Source organism: Lissotriton vulgaris, chromosome 10 (assembly GCF_964263255.1).
Source record: "Lissotriton vulgaris chromosome 10, aLisVul1.2, whole genome shotgun sequence".
In the NCBI taxonomy this organism is placed as follows: Eukaryota; Metazoa; Chordata; class Amphibia; order Caudata; family Salamandridae; genus Lissotriton; species Lissotriton vulgaris.
Window position 1 is genome coordinate 152,861,608 of NC_141698.1, and position 26,377 is coordinate 152,887,984.

The following is a 26,377-nucleotide window of genomic DNA, read 5'->3' on the forward strand; positions in this document are numbered from 1 at the left end:
CTTCTTCGGCATCCTGGAACAAGCCCAGTAGATGTTGAGTCAGGAGGTCGGCCATGTTCTTAAAGAGTTCCGCAGGAAAGCCGTTAGGGCCCGCGGCCTTCCCTGTATGGAGGTTGGTCAGAGCCACTCGGACTTCCTCTTCCGTGACGTCAGATTCTAGATCTGCGCTATCGGTCTCCTCAAGTACTGGTAGGGTAATGGGTGCCATACATTGTAGTGCCTCTGTTTTAGAGCCTAGATCGCGGGCCTTGTATAAATTTTCATAGCAGTCCGCAAACGCGTCAGCTATCTTATCCCCATGAGTATTCTTATCCAATTGTGACAGTGCAGATTTGTCACCGGTCGCAGTATCTCAACCAGGATGCCCATTTAAAATAACTTGTGCTCTGTCTAGAAAATCAAAAGCACTTCTGAAATCCCAAAACATCACATGAAGCTTCATTGTGATGTCTGACATATTTCTCGCTTATCATACTTAAAGATAAAATGCTATAAATCAGGGGACATCCATCCTTCCCGAAAGCCAGATTGTTCAATGGACAGGAGTTGCCATAATATAACTGATGATGTTAAATGATGCAGGAGACTTTAGCAAATATCTTCCCTATAATATCAAGAAAGGATATCCGATTATAGATTTTCGTCAAGTTGCAATCTCCAATCTTCTTGAGAAGAATGATGTTACTGCCCTTCCATGGTTGATGAGTCAAGTCAACACTTAAACAGTAATCAAATAGAGGTTTAAGTATTTCAGCCCACAAAGTCGGATTTAGTTTAAATATATTAGCTGGAACGCTCAGGAATGGAATTCGTGAATTTTATTTACTATCTGCTCTGTTGTTAAACCATTCCAAGAGGAACTTGAGGTGAGGGAATCTAATCTCATGTCAGATGGAGTTGTTTTTCTTGAAAGATATAACTTATCAAAGTAAACACGCCAATGCTCTTCATCTTTTGAATTTGATTTTTAGGACATGCCATTACCTAGGCTTTTCACAATTTAATACTAAAATGTGCACATATTACTGCCACATGTTGCCACCAAGTGTAAGGGAAATCAAAATTTGGCCAACATATTCTCATTAGATTGCTCTGGTGTCACAATTTTTGTTCAGTAGTTTGTCAGAAGCATTGACCTGCTTTAATAAAGTGGAACCCTTTCTGGTGGAAGTACTAGAAGTTAAATACAAGCAACCAAGTTAAGTTAAAGTTTAAAATGAATTACAAGATGCTGAATTTAAAATAATATTTAAAACTATTTCATTATCTTGCAGATCATATCACGGTTACAAGACCATGAAAGATTTTGTAAGGCGAAGACGATGGGGAAGGTAAATAAATGCTTAACTGATTTAACAAGGTATGCAGATATTGTTTTTTTAATTTACTTCATTTAATGTTTTTACATTTATTCTTATAGATTTTTTGCTAGACAAACATCATAGAATATATTTACAAAATGAGCGCAAAGGTCAAATGCAGTGTTTTCCCTTCCTTTTTTGTGGTCTGATATATTCTGTAAAGCTTTCCTGTAGAACATCATGTAAATAGTGTATCAAATAGGGTCAGTCTTTAATAAGCTTCATTGTAAATCCTGTACCAGATGCAGCCTTATTAGTCTTGAAATGGGACCCCTTTGTGATCCATGCTGGTCAGAAATGTATTTAACCTAAATGCCACTTTGAATACAAATGGAACATTATAAGCTGTTATGTTTGCTTCTTTCAGAAAATGTAAAATAGTGACGACGGGGCCATGGTTGGAGGTTCCCCCTATAGCGCTTTGGGACATCTCTATAATACCAGGCGCCAGTAAAGAAAGTGCGGACCCAGTCGCGCTGTGGGCGATCAGCTACAAAGGAGACGTCTTGTGTAGGCTTGGAATAACAAGATGCCTTCCAGCTGTAAGGATTGTTTATTTTCCTTATTATCTGAGATGTTTCCATGTTGACAAATCATGTTAAAATGTGATATGTTACTAAACTGGTTTTCCCGCTTAAATTTTTTTTATTGCATTTGGATAAAAGGCCAGACCATTACTATGAAAAATGTTTTAAAAGGATACCCATTCCTATTGAGATCCTGTGCTCTACAGGATCTTCTTCGGCAAAAGAGCAGGCCATTTTTCCTTTCTCATTGAGCAGGTTACAAATGTACAGCTGTTTGTTGATAAATTTTGAGTGAGCATATATTCCATGACTTACACCAAACCCCACGACTTACACCGTACCCCAATTCTGAAACTTGAAGACACAACATATAATTTCAATCCCAGAAAATGATTTGATCCAGTTAACAAAAAATGTAGGGAGACAGGATGAGTTTATCATAAGAGAATGGATAAGTCATTAATTAAATCCTGTCCTGCTCTGAACTGATTCAAGCTCGGGGAGTTTTGAAGAAGGTATTTGCCATTTTTAATAGGGGAGTTTAGTTTTCATTGAGTATTTCCAGTAGGCAGTGTCACTGCAGCAGAGATTACTTATCTCATTTATAAATGTCATTCACTCTGAACACAAAGGTGGCCCCTGATTGTTTTTGGCTGAATATATTTGACTCAGGTATAGTATTTCATTTATTCTACGTAAACAGAAATTTTTTTCAACTAAGGAATGCAGAAAACTTTTGGGTAAATGATTTTCTTCAATCTAATCTTTTTCAATAAGCTCTTAGAACTGTTGAGTTGTTGCTCATTTTGTTCTAAATGCCTGTTTCAGTGCCTTGTGGCGTTCTTGTGCTCCCACTCATGCATTCAATTGAAGTATATTATATTAATCATAAAACCGGCAAATGGTTTTGAGTTACATGTGAGAAGAACTTGCTGTCAAGGGAGCTTTATTATTATCAGGGTAATGCGTTCTGTTCACTGATGTAAAAATATAGAAGTAAAAAATGTCGATGAAAAATATAGAATGCAAAAATATCGACTCCCTATACTTAAACAGGTAAGTACAAAAATATAGATAAAAAATATTGATGTAAAAAATATAGTTGTACAAAATATCGAATTTTATATATATATATAAAATAAAGTAATCCATATTAAATATGTTAAAAAATACAATTAATATAAAAAGTGAAGTAGATTTAATATAAAATAAAAAAAAATTGTAAATTGATACTTGTATAGCGCACTACTCACCCGCAAGGGTCTCAAGGCGCTTGTACGAATACCGCTGTTGAACCCATCCTGGCTTTCCCTGTGAGGCGTCCACTCCTGGGCACCCCCAAGGTGGAGGCCAGGCATCCTTAGCGTTGTGGGGGCCGTTGTGGAGATTAAGCAAGCTATTGCCCAGAGTTGCAGAGTGGGACTCCATGATTGGAATAGGCACCGAGGCGAGAATCGTCAGGTCCGTGGAATTTTGAGCCCAAGACCCGCCGAGGTGGGGAATTGAACCCTGGTCTCGGGCTAGACCTCTGCATCAGGGTCTGCCGCTCTAATCATTGAGCCACACTTCTCTAAATAAAAAGAATTATAATAAATAAACTTAATTAAAAATAGTTACACACATACATTATAATTAATATATTTTTACCTTAAAACAATTATTAAACTATTAATTGTAATTTATTTTATAATTTTAAAATTATTTAAAAATTTACAAAATATATATATATATATATATATTTTTTTTTCTGTCGAAATCTTGTGACATTTTGTAATCAACAGACCCTCCAACCATTAATACACAGTCCATCAGTGGACGTTATGAGTTTTTCCTAACATGTAATATAGCTTTGGAAATACATTCCAATATGGCGCTCATGTTGTGGTCAGAGGGGTTAGTTCTATGTTTATGTCAATGGTTGTGGTAAAAACTTTATTAACATGCTGATCTTGTGTTATAACTGACACACCGAAACTCGTCTGTGCAGTTCCCCTTAATAAATCTTCGTGATTTCCATAACCCTCTTTGAGTGCTGTGCCTTTTCTGGAAAAGATGAAAGTTTGAGCGGAAGTCCAAGTGAATTTGTCACTTGGACTTCCGGTAGGTGAGGCACGGGGACTCGAGGCAGCACCACCAGTTTCTTTTGCGGCTCTCGTCCTGCATTTCACCCAACCCCTGCTATTTTCTTGCACATTTCCAAGAACGTCCCTCAGCCATACTTACCTGGGAGTTCACAGTGTATCCTGGGAAATGGAGTCCGCTGACTTTCTCGGACCGGCTGCAACATTACCTAAGTGAGGGGCGGAGCTAACACTAGGCACCTATCAGAGTGTGGCTGGGTGTATATGCTTTGCAGGACGCCAGGACTTCCTCATTACTCACCGCAGGCGCTGACGAAGGCCAATCCGGCCGAAATGCATTCGCCATTTTATTGAAATAAAGGGTGTTGTCCTGCAAATCCCCTTCAAGGCTCCTGCTTCTTTCGTTGAGAGGAGAAGCTTTCTTCATCAATTTCACGCGTGTGCCAGAAGCGCGTTCAGGAGCTCACTCACCACCTGTGGCCTGGAGATTCTGGTGCTTGCCTCGGCACTGCCTGTTTCTTCATCGTTGAATTCTCTAGACTCGCCGGCAGTCCAAGTTATCTGAAGCTGGCTCATTGAGACATTTGCCTCTGCCAGGGCGGGTTGCATTGTTCTCCCGCCCCTGTGAATTTGTCACTTGGACTTCTGGTAGGTGAGGCACGGTGACTCGAGGCAGCACCACCAGTTTCTTTTGCGGCTCTCGTCCTGCATTTCACCCAACCCCTGCTATTTTCTTGCACATTTCCAAGAACGTCTCTCAGCCATACTTACCTGGGAGTTCACAGTGTATCCTGGGAAATGGAGTCCGCTGACTTTCTCGGACCGGCTGCAACATTACCTAAGTGAAGGGCGGAGCTAACACTAGGCACCTATCAGAGTGCGGCTGGGTGTATATGCTTTGCAGGATGCCAGGACTTCCTCATTACTCACCGCAGGCGCTGACGAAGGCCAATCCGGCCGAAATGCATTCGCCATTTTATTGAAATAAAGGGTGTTGTCCTGCAAATCCCCTTCGAGGCTCCTGCTTCTTTCGTTGAGAGGAGACGCTTTCTTCATCAATTTCACGCGTGTGCCAGAAGCGCGTTCAGGAGCTCGCTCACCACCTGTGGCCTGGAGATTCTGGTGCTTGCCTCGGCACTGCCTGTTTCTTCATCGTTGAATTCTCCAGACTCGCCGGCAGTCCAAGTTATCTGAAGCTGGCTCATTGAGACATTTGCCTCTGCCAGGGCGGGTTGCATTGTTCTCCCGCCCCTGTGAATTTGTCACTTGGACTTCCGGTAGGTGAGGCACGGGGACTCGAGGCAGCACCACCAGTTTCTTTTGCGGCTCACGTCCTGCATTTCACCCAACCCCTGCTATTTTCTTGCACATTTCCAAGAACGTCCCTCAGCCATACTTACCTGGGAGTTCACAGTGTATCCTGGGAAATGGAGTCCGCTGACTTTCTCGGACCGGCTGCAACATTACCTAAGTGAGGGGCGGAGCTAACACTAGGCACCTATCAGAGTGCGGCTGGGTGTATATGCTTTGCAGGACGCCAGGACTTCCTCATTACTCACCGCAGGCGCTGACGAAGGCCAATCCGGCCGAAATGCATTCGCCATTTTATTGAAATAAAGGGTGTTGTCCTGCAAATCCCCTTCGAGGCTCCTGCTTCTTTCGTTGAGAGGAGACGCTTTCTTCATATATATATATATATATATATATATATATATATATATATATATATATATATATATATATATATATATATATATCCACATTAATCCTTATGATTAAGGAAACCGCACTCACAGTTTGTGAACTTCTCCAATTAGTTTATTTCAACAAAGTATCCAGTTCGAGGAACAACCTACGCGTTTCGTAAACACAGTTTACTTGATCATGGTTAACATGGCACATTCAAAACAACCTATTAATCCTCTTTCACGATGACATGTGATCTATGAATTGTCTTTCTCAGCCAAAAACCCTCATCTTGCATTTTGAGATATGTGGTTTTTACCTACACTAATTGAGAGTTTGTATTTTTATATATTTATTTATCTCACCATAAGTTCCCTTTTTTGATCTATATTATTATCCTTACTTATGTATTATTTATTAGTATTCTTCCTTTTTATTTTTTATCCTTTTGCTGTGCAACCTATTTAATTTCCCCTAAATATCGTTATTTATTCTTCCCTTATGAATATTACATCACTTTCACTTTTTTTCTTTTCTTTAATCAAAGAATTTATGGGCGCATGCAACCCTCTTACCCGAGCATACTTTTAATTAGAATACGCTTCCATTGAGCTCAAAATTTCTATTTCCACTGTCTTTAGAGGAAAATATCCAATGGATATCCTTTTTGGAGGAATTTATTCCTTAAATTTAAATGTAAGCCCTCCAGTGGGCCTCCATCTTATCCTCCTTCTTTTATTATGTCTTCTAATTCTTTTTATGCGGAGTTGAGTTTATTTTAATATTACATAAAGGGATTCTCCTAGTATATGGAGTTACTCTTCATTTATAAGATTAACTTAAATGACATTTCAACATTTCTACATCCATTTGATACAATTGTAACATAATTAAGTCATCCAGTTTGCAGATGAACATATAAGTCCTCACTTCGATTTAGTCCTTTCGGCGTCAATGTTCTGAAGTTCAGTATCTGTCTCGATTTTCTCCTTCGTAGTTTTTTTACCCGATCTCCACGCCTTACATTGAGTGGGATCGATTCCAAGGCACAGAAAGTTAGTTGCTTCCAATCTCTTTTATGTTCCACTTCCATGTGTTTGGCAACGGCGTTGCTCCGATCTGTATTTATTGTTGCACGAACATGTTCTAATATCCTCTTCCTTAGCTCACATATAGTACTGCCAATGTACATCAAAGGACACGGGCATTCTATGGCGTACACAACATATTGACTTTTACATGTTAATAGATCTCTTATTTGCCACATGGTGTTATCTGGTAATTTTACTTCTGTCTTGTTCTTTGCGATTTGACAGACTTTACAGTTATAGCATTTTATAAAGCCTTTAGTTTTTTTAACCATTGTGTACCTTTTGATTTCACATTTCCGTGATGATGGCTATGAATGAGCTTGTTTTTCAAATTTCGTGCTCAGCGAAATGTTATGTTGGGGTGAGTGCCCATTATTTTTCCCATTGTTGGATCCAACTGCTGTAATTTCCATTTTTTTCTCAAGATTTTCGTGATTTGGTTTGATTAATTGGAAAAATCTAAAATCAATCTTACTGGGTCTTCCTTTGGTGGTGAGGATGTTGGATTTTCTATGGCTTTCCTTTTTATTGTGTCTTCTCTTGTTTTCTGATCTGCTCTATTTCAACTTTTTTCCACTACGTGGTTTTTATATCCCGTTGTTTGAATCGCCTCGCTGTATTCATACTTTGTTTTTCCCATTCTCCATTTTCTGAGCAGATCCTCCGGATCCTAAGGAACTCTCCATAGGGGATGTTGTCAATTATTGTTGCCTTGTGGAAGCTATCCGCATGCAGTGTTACATTGGTAGATATGGTCTTTCGATGTAAGGTTGTCTGCAGTTTATTTTGACGGACATAGATCTCAGTGTCCAAAAAGACGACTCTCTCTTTGCTGATTATGTAGGTAAACTTAATGTTGGCTCTGGTCGAGTTCAATATTTTAAAATATTCCTCGAATTCTTCTGCTGTCCCATTCCACACAATTAAAAGGTCGTCAATCTAGCACAGCCACATTGCTGTCTTATTTACATATTGCTCATTGTTAGGGTACCACGCCAATTGTTGCTCCCACCACCCCATTGTGAGACAAGCGTATCCGGGACTGAAGGAAAACTCTGTTGCGCCTCCTTTTGTTTGCTGATAGATATCATCCCCAAATAAGAAAACATTTTGACTCAAACACATTTCAACCAACGCCATGTCAATTATTCCTTTGGCTCCTATTTCCCAATCCATAATTCAGTGTAGCCTTGACTTAAGCAACCGGGGAAATGGTGCAGATGTGCAAATGCTCATTATTTCTTCTGTTTTTTTACTCCACACTTTCCCTTAGTTCTCCACCAGTTCTAGAGGAAATCTGTTCCCATTGTAACCCTAGAATAGGAGTTACTCCAGATCTCTGATGGGCTAATCTCCAACCTTTTCCAAGGTGAAAGACGGTCAGATAAAGGTTTGTGAATGCGCTCAAATGTACACTTTTGTGGACATATGGAAACGCACAGTGCCAAACACGCTGTGCTGTGTATCAATCCGCATAGCACCCCTTGCTCACTTCCCACCCCTTGTGTAGGAGTTACGGCTGCACATTTCTCTGCAGCGGTAGAACAATAGATGCAGTAGTAAACCCATTTGTGCCAGTCAGGATAACATTTTTTTATTCCTGGTAGGCTTAAATCAGTACACTTTTCCCCAACAAAACACTAGACCGTCTCTAGGATTCGAGACACGCATGAGGTACAGAGGTATTGGCCCTCTAACTTAGTGGCTCTTAACTGTTTGAACTCTGCCAACCCCCACTCAATCATTACAGGAACCTGGGGCCCTCCACTGAATCATTACTTGAAGATGGGGACCGCGGCCTATGCATTTTCAATTATTTGAACCACAAAACAAAACACACATGATTATCTTTTGAAGCCGTAACAAAGGGGTATGTTTTGAGTAGTGTATTTATGCCCTTTGGAGCAATGGTACGACCTGCTACATGTGACAAGCAACTGATGAAGCAATCCAAGTGAAAGAAAAGAAGGGGGTCTGTGCACGTCAGCGATGCCATGTTTTCTGCACGAGGAGTGCAGTGGCTATCCCTGAATTACGGTTAGTGAAAACGCCACCTGGAAAGTGAAAGAAAAGAAGGACTCAGGGAGATTTCATAATATTTACATGAAGAATGGGGTGGCCAGCTTAGAACTCTGGTGTTTGTCCGCCACCAGAGGGAGCACCAGAACAGTGGGGATGGCGGCCAGTAAGAAGTGCTACAAAGTGTTTGCAGGGAGCAAGTACTGATACTGCCATTGAAGGACTAGTATAAAAAAGTTAAAAAGACCCGCATGTCGGCTCGCAGTGAGACAAACAGAAAGTTCTGGACACTGGTCAGTGAGCAGAAGGACTGAAGGGAATGAGCCGAGCCACTGACCCATAATGTATGCTCGGTGAGTGGAACAAAAACAAAAGAGGGGCCCTGAAAACCTAAACAAAGTAAAGGCTAGGGGAGTAACCCATCAGGGAGGAAACGTATTGCAACAACATGTAAAGGGGCCTCCCCAAATGATAAGAAACCAGCAAATGGAATCAACCAAACACCCACAGAATATCTATTTTATTTTAGAAATGTTATTTTTTGTATGATCATTTTTTATAAGGTTCTAATAACAAAACACACGGGAGAATTGTCATGTTAATCAACTTCTAATACATAAAAATCTCATGAAATGGTACAAAAGGCAAAAAGAACATCAGCCCAGAAGATAATAGAACAATAAAAACATGACACGCAATTCAGTCTTCAGTCAATCAACCACAAACTCACTATCATACAATACATACAGTTATACTCAATCAAAACATCATGTCATCATATATCAGGAAAAAGAGCGCCTGCTCGGTGAGTGGAGGCAGAGTGATTCCACACATTTGTCACCTCTTGCTTGGACTACGGGAATGCACTCTACATAGGCGCCAGTAAAAAGAGCGTGCACAGATTACAATACATCCAAAACGCTGCCGCCCGCCTAGTCCTGATGCTTCCTAGGAGAGCCTCATCCAAAAATGCCCGAACAACTCTATACTGGCTCCCAATAGGGGAAATAATTGTATTCAAGGCCCTATGTATTAGTCAACGGATCCTGATGAGGAAAGGCCCAAAGTACTTGCACAACCTACTGTCCCGCTACACTCCAACCAGGGCCTTGCGTTCTCAGGGCTCAGGGCTGGTTCAAGTCCCAGTAATAAAAAGAATGAGAATGGGAAGCCGTTCTTTCCGCTACCTGGCAGCTAAATAGTGGAACGCACTTTCCATGGACCTTCGGATGGAACAATCTGATAAAATCTTTAGGAAAAGACTGAAGACATGGCTCTTCCAGACATAGAGCCCTTGGGCTTCTGCCTGCCCTTTTCGACACTTCTCTGTAGCTACCTCTGGCCGCAGCGCGGGGACACACAAGCTAGTTTAACTTGGCGCTTTACAAACTCTTTATTATTGACTTTTGAACATACCGGTGGATGAAGAGGGTGGACAAAAAGGCAAAATTTGAATGAAAACCCTTTAATATTTTTTCTTTAAAATAACAGTTTGGCTAGACAGCTAAAATAGTTTCAAATGTCAAACCTGAAAATGTGTGCACCATTGCTTCAGCATGTCATCTAGCTTATGCAAATGTTGCCACTCTGTTTAAAACTCAAGACATTTCTGTCTTTCAGTTAAACAAAAATAACCTCTATATTGCATACAATTATTTATAACTTTTTAAAACAACTTGTGAAAAGTGTATTAAAGAGTTTTATAAAAGTCAGTATTGTTAATTAATTGCCTTCCTTGATGTTTAAGAGTTTGGTGAAGTGGTTCTTTTTAATAAAAAAAGTTCAACAATTTGTAAAGGATTTATTGTCACTTTCCAGTACAAGTAGATGCTCAGATGTCACTTTTAGCTATGACGTTTCACCTGTAGTTGAACATTGGGCCATGTCTGTAGTGGTTGCAGCATTAAGTTTAGTCTCTGTCTACCTGTGACTCACATCTGTTTGCGTAACGGTTGCTAAATGTAGACATTTCCCCCTATTTGGCTATCCTTAGCCCACGTTGGTGGTAGGATGTACCCAATTTGCTCCCTCTCCCCACAATTAGCATGTACACTGACATCTGCAAGACCAGACTCAACAGGCCCCACAATGCCTTTATTAAACAGGTAAGGTGCCTTTCTACTATTGCAGTCCTGTTGTTGAACCCTCCTCAAAATAAAGCACCGCAAGCAGGAAATGGAGTCCAAAGTGGCTCCGAAGGTAGGTCTGGGGAACACACAAAGATGGCGCTCCAAAAATGTGTTCCCACTTTGTTCCACACCTTTATATTTTTATCAACATTTTTTACACCAAACGTGCAGAGGCGTAGTTTCATTGGGGTGTTTGAGGTGTTACACACCCGTTAAAAAATTGTTCTGTTGTAAATAGTTGGGTACAAGTGCTTTCAGTTAGGTATAATGAAGTGTCTGTCAAATGTCACCTGGGATTTGTACATGTCCACTCTGACAAAAACACACACACACACATTCTCTCTAGAGTCTCTATTTTGAAGGCCTTAAAAATGTTGATTTGTTTGAAAAATGTTGTTTTAAGTACCCTAGCAATCCAACCTCCTTTCTCTTTCCACTGCCCTTTAAGCCACCCTCATGTCCTGATTCTCATATATTGTGTTTTAACAAGGTATCCCAGCATGATTGTTTGGAAATCTGAAGCTCACACCCTCCAATTTTATTAACCAATCTAATCCCCTGAAAAATGGAGTCCCAAAGCAGACAAAGTTGGTATACAGATTTTCACTGCAAAACACTTTTGTTTTCTAATGTGTAGGAATCTTGTGGATTGTGTTTCCCAGTCTATTCTCACCACCTTGTAATTTTCCTTTCGCCAACTAGTATCCAAGACTCCTATAAATAATTAGAGAGTGGTGGAAACATGAGATTGAGTGTTTAAAGTGTCTCAGTGCATTTGGAGTTGATTCATGCCATAAGGAGAGCAGTGCATTATTCATGTTTAAGATGTTGTTAGAGAACAAAAGAAAATCTCTGTTTTGACTATGTTGGTAGATAAATCGACCAAGTAGATTCATGCTTAATGATGAACTTATTTGTGTGACTTTTGTTAGGGGTCGTCATGGCTTCATGTTGGCACGGATCAGCCTTTCATCTCGGTGTCAATTGGCGCATACTACCAGGTTTGGGCCATTGCTAAAGATGGATCTGCATTCTACCGAGGCTCGGTCTCTCCAAAACAGCCTGCAGGTGAGCACTGACCAGAGCAGCAGTCTTGCTTCTTTTCAGAGATACTTTTAAGGGAGAAAGGGCAAGCTAAAGTAAAAGTCACTAGGGTTTTACTCACTCCTTGGAAACACTGAACAGAATGCACTGTTTTGATGGATACATCTACCTACGGATTCCTCATCTTTTGAATATCCCAGGTACCTGACCAGAAGTAGAAATTTTTCCATAGGTCTTCCATGTTGGTTGGGGGCCCTGTCTCTGTGTCGACGCTGTAAGCATCATCATGACGTCACCGGAGTCTTAAAGTGCTCACCCGGGTGTGCTTACGTCAGTACCTATTTTACTGTGTCTTCAACGCAGGTATGGAGTTCTCTCCCTCTTTGACAATTTACTCTGGAGTCTTTCAGCAATTTCTCTCATAGATGCAGTGTTATCACGTCTTCCCCAAAATGTTCAGACTTTCAACGTGCAGGGATTTTGAGGGTTAGATGTCTATTACTGACCCTCATGACATCTGCCATTGGTATATAGACTCAGGCCAGAACTCCAGATCCTGTGAGTCCTGTCAGAGCATGTGTCCTTAAGCCATCAAGGAGCTAGAAATGAAATTCTTTATGGCCTGTGCCAGAGATGATTGTTTGGGCAAACAACGCTATTGGCCCCATTCGAGACCACTAAGGTTCCTGACTTCGACGTTGAGGAAGAAGAGGTGACACAGCGATAAATATAGGATCCGCTCCAGTGCCACCTGTGGAACCAAAGCTGGTGCTGTTGCCTTCTACACCTCCGCCTCAGGAAATATCCTACCCCAACTTCTCTTCTTCAGGTATCGATCCCGTGTTTTTCCTGAATGCCATGTTAGTGGTGTTTAGGAGAACTATGGCCCCCCTGGAGCTCCTTTGGGTCTTATTGGACCTCTAGAGCTTCCATATGACCTCCTGCTAAAGGAACTTTCTTCGGTGCTGTTTGCCCTCCTTCACTCCTGAAGCCACCCACACTGGTTCCCAACAGCCCTGTTGGCACTTCTTTCTGCAAAGTCGCCGTCTCTTCCTCTCTTGGTGCCAATTGCTAAGTTGTGTGAGAAAGTTCTTCACCAGCCTGGTCGAGAGGCCTTGAATCTCCTTAAGGAACAACAGTATGGTCAAGAACACTGCACCTGTTCCTATGACAAAACCATACATGATCTCTTTGGCAGTGAACTTGGCACTCTGGATGTCCAAAAAGCATTTGGTGAGGTTGATCCTCCACAATGCCACTCAGATGCCTTTCGGGACTTGGGTAATGCCCTTGGCATAGACACCTCCCCTGAATTGGAGAAGTTAGACGGCTAAAGGGCTTCTTCCCCAAGTGTGGCTTCTTATCGTGGTAATAGTGATCAGGAAGGAAGCAGAAGTTTTTTAACTTCGTCTTCCTTTGGTTTCAGAGCATCTTTCCACTCAACATTGGAAGCCTTGCTACCTTTGAATGATAATCTTTTATAGCCCATTTTGGCAGCTTGGGAGAGGACTACTACATCTCTGTGGGGAACAGGGGTATGGATAGTAAGTACCTGCATCCCCTAGTTGACCCTGCCTTTCTCTCATGCACCCTTAGCCAAAGAGACTACCTCTTATTTGCTGAAGTTCTCCCCAGGAGGCTTTTCTGCAGTACTTCTCGATAGTCAAAAAATTGTAGTCTGTAAGCAAGAAAGTCTTCTTTGTGGGCAGTTTGTCACTTAAATCCTTCTATACCACCTTCCGTTTGAGCTGCTAGACTTTTGACTTATTGGACATGGCAGATCTAGTAACAAACTTGCTGGAACTCGTACATGGTTACCTTTTGGAGGTGGTCCAGGATGGCAAGGCGGCTTCCAAGCAGTTTATTCAGTCGGGCTTGGATTCAGCAGACTGTATGACAAGTGTAGTGGGATGGATCTATGACGTTAGCACGCATACTATTACCACGCATACCTTTACAACACGGTATTTACAACGAATACCGTTACAACGCATAGCGCTTTGAGGTGCTGGATAGTGGTAAGTATAATTTTATATTCCAACTCCAGTCCCCGTGGACACTAGGGAAGGTGTTGGATATAAAATTAAACGTATTCCCTATCCTAGAGCGCCCCCCAGCGCAATGCGTTGTAATGGTATGCGTGGTAATGCCTGCGTTGTAATGGTAGTGCGTGGTAAAAAATGCGTGCTAAACGTTGTATACCTAGTGGGATCCTAGGTGACACTCGGGAGGTCATGCATGGCTCAGAATTTCTGGCTACTTCTCCTTTGTGCAGCCCACATTCATGTACTTACCATTCGATGGGCCCCAACTGTTCAGAGAACAGTCCGAATCTACCTTGGAGCTTTTTTTATGACAAGCCGTGCTACAGCGCTCTACCTTGGATTGCAGTCCTCTTAGTGTGACTAAAGGCAGTTTTGTAGGTTTTGGCAATTTATACAAGGCTTTCATTTTTGCCATCGTCGGTGTCAAACAAACCAGAAACAGAAGTCCTAAAACACTCTGCTCTGGCAGTTTTGAGGCTGTGAAACAGGTCGAGTCATTTCAATCAAGAGCCAGCATCCTCCTCCTCCTCCTCCTTAACCCCTACAGGGAAGCAGATCTAGTTTGCCCTTGTTCACCCATTTGATACTGGAGGGAGTCCAGATGTCCTCCTTTCTGGCTCCTTCAAATTGTAGAAAGATGGTGTATGCTACTACCCTACCTTTGCACCAGGCTCCTCCCTGTCTTCCCCTTCCTGCTAGTGGACGGAGCATTAGAATTGGTGCCTGAGCAGAAGATTGGGCAGGGGTACGATTTTCAGTACTTCATGGTGCCCAAGAAGGTCGGTGGTCATTGTACAATCCTAGACCTCAGGATCTTGATTCTCTTTTTTTCTACAAAGAGAAATTCAAGATGTTGACCATGACTCACATTCTTTTGGCACTGGAGGTTTAAGACTGGATGGTGCCCCTAGACTTATATTTTAAATTCCAATCCTGAAGTCACATGGGAAGTACCTGCATTTTATAGTAGGATACACCCACTACCAGTTCACAGTCCTCTCATTCGAACTGTCATCGGCACCCAGAGTCTTTACCGTGCTGGTGGTAGAAGCGGCGCATCTCAGACGATCAGGTTTTCCTGATTGCTCAGGAAAGCAAAGTCCCTAGAGATGATTCTGTGCTACTTGCTTTTGATAGTGTGCCTGCTGTTGATCCTGGGATTTCGATCATTGTGCCCAAATCCCACCTGGAGTCGTCTCATCACCTCCTGTTCATAGTGGCAGTAATGGATACAAGCCTTCCGACCTCCTCCGTGGATTTGAGACATCCAATGTATAATTCTGTTGTTTTGTGAATTTGCTCAGATGCCAGTCCTGTTGGTCTTGTGCTGGCTAGCTCTAGTGACGTCTTGTATCCTTCTGGTCACAAATCTACGCTGGCATAAGAGGGCTCCTAAGTTATGCCTTTGCAGTCAATGGTTCCAGCACAGGGAAGAGTTGTTGACTACCATCTCAGTCTCCCGGGACATTGCAGCGTATCAAAACAGGTGGGGTGTGGAGGAGTATCTAACATTAGGCATGTCATTTCAGCTCCCACTAGCTGTGGTGACAGATTCCTCCACTCTAGGGTGGAGTGCTCTTGTGGAGGAACTGGATAAGATCAGAAGCCTTTAGTCTCCATGTGAGCAGATTTACCACATCGGTCTGCTGGAGCTGACGGTGGTTTGCTTAGACATTTCTACCTTCCCTTTGCTGTCAGTTGGTCCAGATCTTGACAAACAATATGACCCCTCAAGCAGGGGGGCTGGTGGGGTTGCACCTTCTTTGGTCTTAGGCTCACCAGCATGAGTCTTGGGCTCACTAGTACGGTGTTTGGCTTGTAGCAAACCATCATGCGTGCTGTCTTAACACCAGAGGTCATAGCCTCAGTCGGCATCAGCTTGGTCTATGAGGGGTGTTTCCTTCTGGAGGTGATTCAGTACATCTTCACCTATTGAGGCATTCCCCAAGTGGACCTGTTTGCCACTCACAACAATGCATAATGCCAAAAGTTCCGTGCCCTCCAGTATTCAGTGTAAGGAGCCATGAGGATCACATTTTGTTTGAAGTGGAGTTTCCTCTTTGCCATATGTTTCCTTCTGTACCCTTGATTGCTCAAGCACTGAATAAACTTCACCAAGACTGGTCCCAAATCAATGGAAACGGTTTGTCACTTGGTGGAAAAGGTTTGTCACTTGGTGAGCTGAAAATAGGGTGGATAGCCTGAAGGTTCATCTGTTGGACATGCTAAAATTTGCACCAGTCTTTGTGCAAGAGGGCTGCGTGGTAGGGACTATCAAGGGTTACTTGACAGACTTGTCGGCATTCCTCTGTCTCCTGGTACAACCATTTTCCTGCACTTCCTCAATGGCTTGATCAATTTTTCCCCATACTCCTTTTGTTATTCCCCAGTGGGACCTCAATTTAGTTTTCATTTTTCTGATGCGGTCGTCTTTGGAGTTCTTCATTGTTGTCTGTTGACTGCTAAAACTGTATTTCTTGTTGCCATTACTTCAGGGAAGTGTGCCAGTGAGTTATCGATCATTTGCCATTCTTTTACCAATTAGATCTTCGAACCAGGGCAGCTTTCCTTCCTAAGTTGTAACCCCTTTCTATCTGGATAAATCGAATTACTCGCCCTTCTTTCTATCCAACCCTGCATTCCACCAAGAAGGAGAAATGGCTGCACAGGCTAAGCCCGAAGAGGGCAGACAGTTTTTATATGGAGTGCACTTGCAAATTTTGAACTAATGAACAGCTCTTTATGGGGTTCGCAGGCAAAAGAAAGGGCAAAGCTGTCCAAAAGAGGACTTTATTAACGAAGATCATCCTATGTATTAAGATGTGTTTTGTCTTGGTGCAAAAAGATCCTCCAGAAGGTATAAGAGTCCATTCTATCAGATCAAAGTCTTCCACCACAGCCTTGGCATGAGGACTCCATGGGGCTGACATCTGCAGAGTGCCAACATGGATGCCTATCCAAACGTATACTAAGCATTACTGCTTCCATTCGGAGGTGCATCAGGATGGCCATTTTGCCTGCTCGGTTCTCCTGGACTTCCATGTTTGACCGCCTAGTGTAACCATTACCTCAAGTTCCTCCTTTGAGTGAAATACTGCTTTATAATCTATTTAAAAGGTGAAGAATCTGCAGCTAGAAGTATCCATCAGAAGAAAAAGTTATTCGTAGCATTCTTACTGATGGATACTATTATGAACCTGCAGATTCCTCACTGGTCCTGTTTCCATCCTGTCTTGAAGTATGGTTCTCTGTGCTATTCCAGTGCCCTCTTCATGGATGGTACCTTCTGTGGTTAATACGGTTCCAAGATTGTTGTTGCCCTGCACCTCAAATCACGTAATGTCATTCTCGTCCTTTCACCTCATTGGCACCGGAAAAATAGGTGGGGTTGAGGGACTTACATTGGCACGCTGGGGTGGGTACTATATGACTCCGGTGAAGTAATTATGACATCACTTCTGATGTCCACACAGAGTCTACGTCACCTGCCGACATGGAAGAGCTATTTTAACGTTTCCGGATCCAGTCTGGCACCTGGGATATTCAAAAGGTAAGGAATCTGCAAGTAGATAAATTAACCGTCACAAAACACGTTACCGAAGGCATGTAACTTTTTCATCTGTTACAAAAACTTTTTAACACCATCGCTGCTTATGGTTTTCCCCTCCTGTGCTGCAGATCCTTTACTCCCATTGTTCATGACGAGCTCAGCTCGTCATGAGCATAGCTCAAACGTGCCTCATGACGAGCTGAGCTCGTCATGAGCATCGAAGGGGTTAAGGAAAGTTGTAGACACCCTCTGGCATAGTGTACAGTACATGTTTGCAGTACGAGTATGCGGAAGTGGTAGGTTCTCCAGTATTAGGGGTGTCTTTCATAGATTCACATGCTTGAATATCCCCCGTCGTCGGAGTGGGAGTCCCACGGTAAATAAAATAGCAATAATATATACTATATATATATATATATATATGTAACATAAAACCTGAAATATGTAATAGAAAAAAGGCATAACAAGCCTACACATATTTCTACATAGGAATGCATGGAAAAGGAAAAAACCATTTGCAGTCTATCATTGTCATTATGTTGGTCCAAACTACAGCCAATCAGGCGCCAGCAACCCTCTAGAACCTTCTCCTCAGAGCTCAGCACCTCAGATTTTCTACCGCACGTCGTGTGAAGGGAGTCTCCCTGAGCTCTGCTCAGTTTTTTTCTTCAATTTTCTTCAATTTTCTTCAATTTCTTCTTCTTAATATCACAGTTTTGTACTGTCTTCTTACATGAAGTCCACGTTCAGACCCTGTGTCACTTGTAGGAAACTGTGACCTTTTCCTGTGAACCCTCATGAAGAGTATATGGAAACACTCTGCTTGTCTCTGACATGGTAAGAGGAGAAGGGGTTGTTCTTGTGCTTAGACTGTACCCCCTTCTGATGTGGGAGGAATTTTTGTTGTTTGTCCTGCACATTCACGTTTTAAGTGATGCTTCTCCTCTACTTCACCAGCTGAAGTAAAATCACAATTAAGGGGTCTCTGGCCTTCTTTGAGTCTGCCTCCCACATCTACGCCCACAAGATTTACTCTCAGGCGTCTAGACTCACACTGCGCACTTTTCTACGTGAAAATGTGCCAGCTTGTCGACGATACGGTCTATGTATCCTCTGACGACAATCTTTGCCATCACTTTTGCTCTGCAGCGACAACGCCTCCAGGTATGCGTCGACGACAGTGAGGACAGTGCCCTCTTGTCGACTACAGGCTCGTAGACCACTGGGAGTTTTTGTCGATGGTAATTTCTTCGACAGTTGGCCTCGTCGACGGTAAGCTCGTCGACGGTAGGCTAGTCTACGATATGTCCCGTCGACGGTGGCCTCGTCGACGGTGGCTCGTCGACGGTAGGCTCGTCGACGGTAGGCTCGTCGACGGTGGCTCGTCGACGGTAGACTCGTTGACGGTGGCTCGTCGACGGTAGGCTCGTCGACGGTGAGCTCGTCGACGGTAGGCTCGTCGACGGTGAGCTCGTCGACGGTAGGCTCGTCGACGGTGGCTCGTCGACGGTAGGCTCGTCAACGGTAGGCTCGTCGACGGTAGGCTCGTCGACGGTGGCCTCGTCGACGATAGGCTTGTCGACGGTAGGCTCGTCGACGGTGAGCTCGTCGACGGTGGGCCCCGTAGACGACAGGCTCGTCGACGGTGAGCTCCGTCGACGGTGAGCTTCGTAGACGATGAGCTCCGTAGACGGTGAGGTCCGTAGACGGTGAGCTCCGTAGACGGTGAGCTCCGTAGACGGTGAGCTCCGTAGACGATGAGCTCCGTAGACAATGAGCTCTGTAGACGATGGGCTCTGTAGACGATGAGCTCCGTAGACGATGAGCTCTGTAGACGATGAGCTCTGTAGACGATGAGCTCCGTAGACGATGAGCTCCGTAGACGATGCGCTCCGTAGACGGTGAGCTCCGTAGACGGTGAGCTCCGTAGACGGTGAGCTCCGTAGACGGTGAGCTCTGTAGACGGTGAGCTCTGTAGACGGTGAGCTTTGTAGACGGTGAGCTCTGTAGACGGTGAGCTCTGTAGACGGTGAGCTCTGTAGACGGTGAGCTCCATAGACGGTGAGCTCCGTAGACGGTGAGCTCCGTCAACATTCAGCCTCGACGCCAGTTGGCTTCGTTGACGGTTGACCCTGTCAACTATTGGAATCGTCGACGGTTGAGCCCGTCGACAGTTGGTTTCACACACGGTTGTCTTTTATGCACAATGTGTTTTGGTAGACGATTTATCTCGTCGACTGCCGCTTTCTGCTACATCCACGTGATGGCGTGGTGGCTTTTTACTCCTGCCTTTATATCTTCCTCTAAAAACTGGAGCTCTATTGCATTCACCTCCGGTGAATATTGGAGGTTTTCCCCTCCTTATGAAGAGAGCGGCGAATCGCATTCCCTTTTTTCCCCTCGTCCGGGGGAAATCACAAAAACAAGTTTGTTCAGTTCCTATCATAGACTTTATTTAGCAAGAAGGTGTTAGACTCATGCAGAGGTCAAACTCTGTGCCGGCGGTTTTTGTTTTTCACGCCTCGACAAGAAATGTGCAGCTCCCCACTATTCAGCCTACCCTGCCTCAGTCATTATTCAGGCAGCACAGCGATTATCTTGCAAGCCAGTTGGGCAAGTGTGCCACCATATGTGCTCTGACATGTTGGCGCCAGTAGCACTTATTCCAGAATCCTCCAAGCCTCACGCTTTGAAGATCCTGCAGGAGTGAGAGCGAGAGAGAAGTGCATCAGAAATGATACACTGTGAAGCGGACATTGCGTGTACAGGTGTTCCACAGCTCGCTATAGGGGCAGTCTGGGAAAGACAATTTTGCTTCAATGCTACGTCTTTCGCAAGGAGGTTCAGACTTCTATACTTCACTTGTTCTTTTGATTGAGGAGCCCTTCTGGCCAGCATGTTGATGAGGCAATGCAGACCATCTTAAAGGACACAGATACAGATACGGATATAGAATCGCAGCCTTTTCGTGGTGCCGAGGACGTAGCTCCACGTCCTTTGTTTCAAGGGAGTTCCCTCCAGTATTGGCTCCTACAATCAAAATCAATTGCGTTACTCAAATCAAACGCAGTCACATAGGCACAGTACCAACAGGTCCTACCTAGACTATCATCGTACAGCCTAGGCAAACTCTTCTAAGAAACAATGGATTACCGGGAACACACCTTTATTCCCTCCAAAAACGTCAGAGATCTAATATCTCACTTTTACTCCACTTGGTCAAAGGTGACAGAGGACCGTTGGGTTTTTAAACGTCATGCCCAAGGGCACACTTTAGAATTTGTCTAATTTCCCTCTTTCTACACCTCCAAAGGGACCTCCTCCTTCTCATCTACGGGTGTCGTTTTCACAAGTGTCTATATGGATACAAACAGGGACCGTCGGAGTGGTTCCGAATCTCCAACAGCGTTAGGGTGTACTCTCAGTTCCTCATCAACAAGCAAATGAGGAAAGTGTTGCATGATTTTAGATCTTTGCGCAAACTTTACAAATGTTGTCCCTCAACAAAATCCTAGTTCTTATGCCAGAACGAGTTTATAACTACTCTCAACCTCCAGGATGTCTATTTTCATGTGCCAATCCTTCCTAAGCATAGGAAGTGGCTACACTTTACAATAGGTACAGAACTTATTCAATAAAGGTCCTACCTCTTGGATTTAGGTCAGTTTCAAGTGTCTTTAAGTACATCCTGCACCAGTGGCAGCCTATCTACGTCTGCAAGGCATACAAATTTCTCATTCCTGAGACAACTGTATAATAAGGGCTCGCTCTTATTTACAATCAGTCCAGCACACCCAAACTTGTCAGTCACTGTTTCAAGACCTGATTTTCAATAAATCATGACAAGTCACAACTAGTACTAGCTCCGATATCAACATTTCTCGGATCATCAATCAATACCAACCTAGCAAGGGTGTTTATCTCGCACGAACAACGGGCTTGCATCTCCCACTTGGTGGTTCTTCTACGTTGGTTTCAGGTCTCCAGTTCCTTTGTAGATCTCATTCAAATCAATCCTCGGATGCAAGAGGCCCCCCCTTTTTGTTGGTGGGTCCAAGTAAGAAATTTGTAGAAGGGGTGTACGTTATTCCTTCCAGAAGTGCCAAATTACACAATCACCACAGACGCATCCCTTCGAGGGTTGAGGAGCATATCTCAAGGGTTGAAGGTTGAGCAGGGAATGGGAACCCTCAACAAAAGGCTTAGCACATCAATCGGCTAGAGCTAGGTGCTATCTTCTTAGCCCTCAAATCCTTTCGTGTTATCATTCAAGGAGCCACAGTATTGGTTTGCACAGACAATACCTTACTTGCACAAACAAGGAAGAACGAGGTTGGTTCTTCTATCTCAGAAAGCCCAAGAGATATGGGCTTGGGCAATATGGCACAGGATCAAACTCTTGGCTGTTCATGTGCCGGGAGTTGCAAATGTGCTGGCGGACACCCTCAGCAGGTCAACAGGTGTCCACCCACGAATAGGAACTGCATCAGCCAACGGCGGATCGAATGGACCTCTTTGCTACAAAAAAAAAAAAAAAAAGAGAACAGCTTATGCCTGTTTCTTTGCAAGCTGGCATCCCCACAGGGACTCGCAGGGGAAGGCGTTTTCGATAAACTGGTCTCAAATATATGCTTACGCCTTTTCTCCGGTACCGTTGGTTCAGAGAATTCTCCGTCAGATGAACAAAGAGCCGTATCGTTTGATTCCCATCGCCCACAGGTGGCCTCGCCAATACTGATTCACCGAACTTCTTCTCCTCTCAGAGTACGTTCCAATACAGTTTCGACCAATTCCAAATCTCCTCTCCATTCAGAATGGTCAAATTTGCCATCAGATCCGGCTTCTCTAAAATTAGCAGCTTGGTGTCTGAGCACCTTGTATTAGCTCATCTGACTATCTCGGCGGATTGTAAAGAGGTACTGGCTTACGCGAGAGCACCTACTAAAGACATACAGTCTTTAAAAATAAATAAATACATAAATAATAATCTGCATTTGGTGTTAATCTGCTGGGGTTTACCCATTTCTTGCAACGCCGGACCAGATATTACCTTTTTTCTTGCACCTGGCAAGATCAGGCTTATCTCATACAACGTTGAAGGTCTTTTTGGCAGCCATTTCAAGGTAACGTCAGGATGGGTCCATCTCTCTTTATTCTTCCAGAATACAACAGTTCTTTAAGGGACTACTCAGAATGTTTCCTCCTGTACGTCGTCCGCCTCCATCATGGCATTATAATGTAGCAGCTCATGCGCCACCCATTTGAGCCAATTTTTAGGATGTATTTCAATTTCCTAACATGCAACGTTTTTTCTCTTTGTTAGCATTAACTTCATCTAGAAGAGTCTGTGATGTTCAAGCTCTCATTGTCAATTCACCTTTCTTACGATTCACGCCCAATTCTGTAGTGCTACGTACAAGGGGTATGCCTAAAGGTGCCTTCGGATTTTCACCTGAAAGAACCAGTTATCTTAAAGACGTTTTTCCTAATCCACAATCCCCTGCGGAGAGGGCATTTACATACTCTTGACATCAGAAGATGTTTTAAATTTCTATTTGCAAGGACCTCTGTCATTATCAAATTCGATCAACTGTTTATTGCCTATGGAAATATACAGCTAGGAGGACACATTCTTTAGACATAAAACGTTGTCTAAAATTCTACATTTCCAGAGCAGCCCCTTTCCGTAAATCTGATCAGCTATTTATAGCATATGGACTGTTGCGAAAAGGGCATTCAGTGACTAAACAGACAGTGGCACGATGGCTCTCTGCAGCCATATCATTTTGTCATTAGCAGGCTGACAGGCCTTTACCGAGTCCAGTTAAGGCACATTCTACAAGAGCGATGGCATCGTCCACTGCGTTGTTTGCTGGGGTGCCTCTACACCAGATTTGTCGAGCAGCGACATGGTCCAGCAGGCACACCTTTACCAGACATTATTGTTTGGAAGCTGTCAACGAAGCGGATACCGCAGTGGGGCAAGCAGTGCTTCGTCATCTTTTTCAATAAGGTGAGCCTCTGATCCCTCCTCCATTTCTTTCTGTGATTGCTATATGCTTTTCAGCTGTATATTATTGTCTTCAACTTTTGAGGATGTACTTTGCAATCTCAGCTCTAAGGAGGGTACTGCTATCTATTCTATTCAAGCATGTGAATCTATGAAAGACACCCCTAATACTGGAGAAGAACAATTGTTACTTACCTGTAAACAGGTGGTTCTCCAGTATTGATGTCTTTCATAGATTCACATGCGACCCACCCTCCTCCCCTCAGAGGCTCTCTTCTCCTCATAGACTCTGTGGTCACTCTTGTGCTACGAAAATCTGAGGTGCTGAGCTCTGAGGAGAAGGTTCTAGAGGGTTGCTGGCGCCTGATTGGCTGTAGTTTGGACCAACATAATGACAATGATAGACTGCAAATGGTTTTTTCCTTTTCCATGCATTCCTATGTAGAAATATGTGTAGGCTTGTTATGCCTTTTTTCTATTACATATTTCAGGTTTTATGTTACATATATATATATATATATAGTATATATTATTGCTATTTTATTTACCGTGGGACTCCCACTCCGACGACGGGGGATATTCAAGCATGTGAATCTATGAAAGACACCAATACTGGAGAACCACCTGTTTACAGGTAAGTAACAATTGTTCATTTATAGGTTTTTCTGAGCTCCATTGCACTGTGCACCAGTAATGCGTTATTTGGATTCCATATTCACAGAACGGCAATGTGCACTTACCTTCAACAAGACATAACTATGAAACCATAATAAGTGACAAAAATGTGGATATAGTTAGTAAACCTGCCTGTTCATGCAAGACTGATATGAGGGCAAGATAAGTGGATCCAGAAACTAGATTTATATAATTTTTTTAAGATTTTCCCACCACACAATAAAGGGTAGGGGTCCGTATGTCAATTACTTTTGTAATACATGAACGTATTGATCATTAATTAACATGCACTTTAATTATATAGTTTTCTTTTTTAGGTGATTCTTGGTACCACATACCATCACCTCAAACGCAGAAATTAAAACAGGTATCTGTTGGACACACCTCTGTGTATGTTGTGGATGACAATGGTAAGCTACGTTTTAACACTTAACACTTATACCACTGTAAAATTGAATGTCCTACTTAAAGTAGGTGGTAAACTGCAAGTATTTTGCTACCGCAAATGCGATTGCGAAACAACACGTACATGGCATGTTCAGTGACTCGCAAAATAGCATTTGTACAGGCCTGGAACCTTTTTTGCGGTCGCAAACGGGCTAATCTCCCGTTTGCGGACGCAAAAAAGTGTTGTACATCTGGCCCGAAGTGCTATTCCTTGCTAGATCCAGAAGCAAGAGTTATGCTGAGCTCCACTGTCTTCGGACCCCCATTGGCGCAGGCAGTATAGGACCATAATTTGGTCTGTATCAGTCAAATATTTACAGACATGTGTATTTTCCTGGATCTGAGGGATCAGGTGGAGGCCCTTGTGTATGGCTGTACTTCGTAATTATTAAAGATTCTGAGATAGAAGCCCTCAGGAGGACCCCATGTGCATTCACCCACACTCATTCTCAGCAGACCAGGCACTGACTGGGGGTCCTCTGTCGTTGTAGGACAACATAAGGCAAAATATGCCATACCAGACACGCCCCTCTGAGTAGAGGGTGCCAGGTATGGATAAATAAATTATATTTGCTGTTTGGTACATAGCAAGAAAGTAAATTTGGGCTTAAGAGGTATGATGGTGGTGAAGTGATAAAGGGGCACATGTATCAAGCTAAATTGCGACCCCGAACGCTAAAATTCGCAGAACTTATCTGTGTGCAATGTATGAGAAAAAAAAACACTCGCAAAATAAGGAATCGCAAGATTTACGATTCACTATTTTGTGATTGTATTTAAGGAATCGTAAATTGCGATTCCTTAAATGCAATGTAGGACGCACAGTAAAATTGCGATTTGGCCGTAAGGAATCGCAAATTACCACCAACTTCGAGTTGGTGGAAATTTGCGATTTCTTTGGAAAATGCACTTTTTTGCATTTTTCAAAGTGCCATGTTGCGCACATACATGCCCTTAGGGCATGTATGTGTGCCACATGTGCACACATACATATTTCAGAGGTGCAACAGGGGGTCCTTTTGACACCCTGGCACACTTGAAATTGATTCCTCAATTTGCAATTCTCTAATTGCTAATCGCAAATTGAGAATGCCTTCCCATTTATTCCAATGGGCCTCCTTGCCCATAGGAATGAATGGGAAGGTATTCCTTATTTGCGAATCTCAATTTGCGATTCGCAAATAAGGAATATGTGGGATTCGCAAAATTTTTAGCAAATCCCACATACATAGCATTTTGCGATTCTCAATTTGCGATTCGCTGAAAATTCCAATTTGAGAATCGCAAAACAACATTTTGATACATATGGCCCAAGGGTATGTTAATAAAACATTTCTGTAGGACATCAGACACAAATGGTAGTTCTTTCGGGAATCCTTTGATGATCTTCCTCCAAAGTTCAAACAGACCCTTCTTTCATGTTTTTGAGATTTCACACGCATTACAATTAGCAAAGAAAGTGTGACTTAAAAGGGGTGGTGAATTATTATTTTATTTTTTCGTCCTCAAAGCATATGCCAATTTCCAAATTCATCATCTGTCCTGAAAGGAATTCTTTTCAGGGCTTTTTGAAGCAAATATGTTTTTTTGTTTATAGGTAGTAATATGTGCAATCACAGTTGTATCGAAATTCATAGTTCTCAAGTAATCTTTCCAATGTTAGTGCAAACGTTCCCCTCAAAGGTGCCAGTTTGTGCCTATTGAAAACTGGA

The 26,377-nt window shown here is 43.0% G+C and overlaps 1 protein-coding gene across 2 annotated transcripts in view; it reads left to right on the top strand.

The window, feature by feature from the left end:
- TECPR1 (tectonin beta-propeller repeat containing 1) overlaps positions 1–26,377 on the top strand; it is a 575,261-nt gene that overhangs the window by 380,762 nt on the left and 168,122 nt on the right. For both annotated transcript variants that reach the window (XM_086940729.1, XM_086940728.1), the window contains exons 19-22: positions 1,275–1,331; positions 1,729–1,903; positions 11,827–11,962; positions 24,536–24,628. In XM_086940729.1, the coding sequence (XP_086796855.1) occupies positions 1,275–1,331; positions 1,729–1,903; positions 11,827–11,962; positions 24,536–24,628 (461 nt within the window). The remainder of the gene's footprint in view (positions 1–1,274; positions 1,332–1,728; positions 1,904–11,826; positions 11,963–24,535; positions 24,629–26,377) is intronic.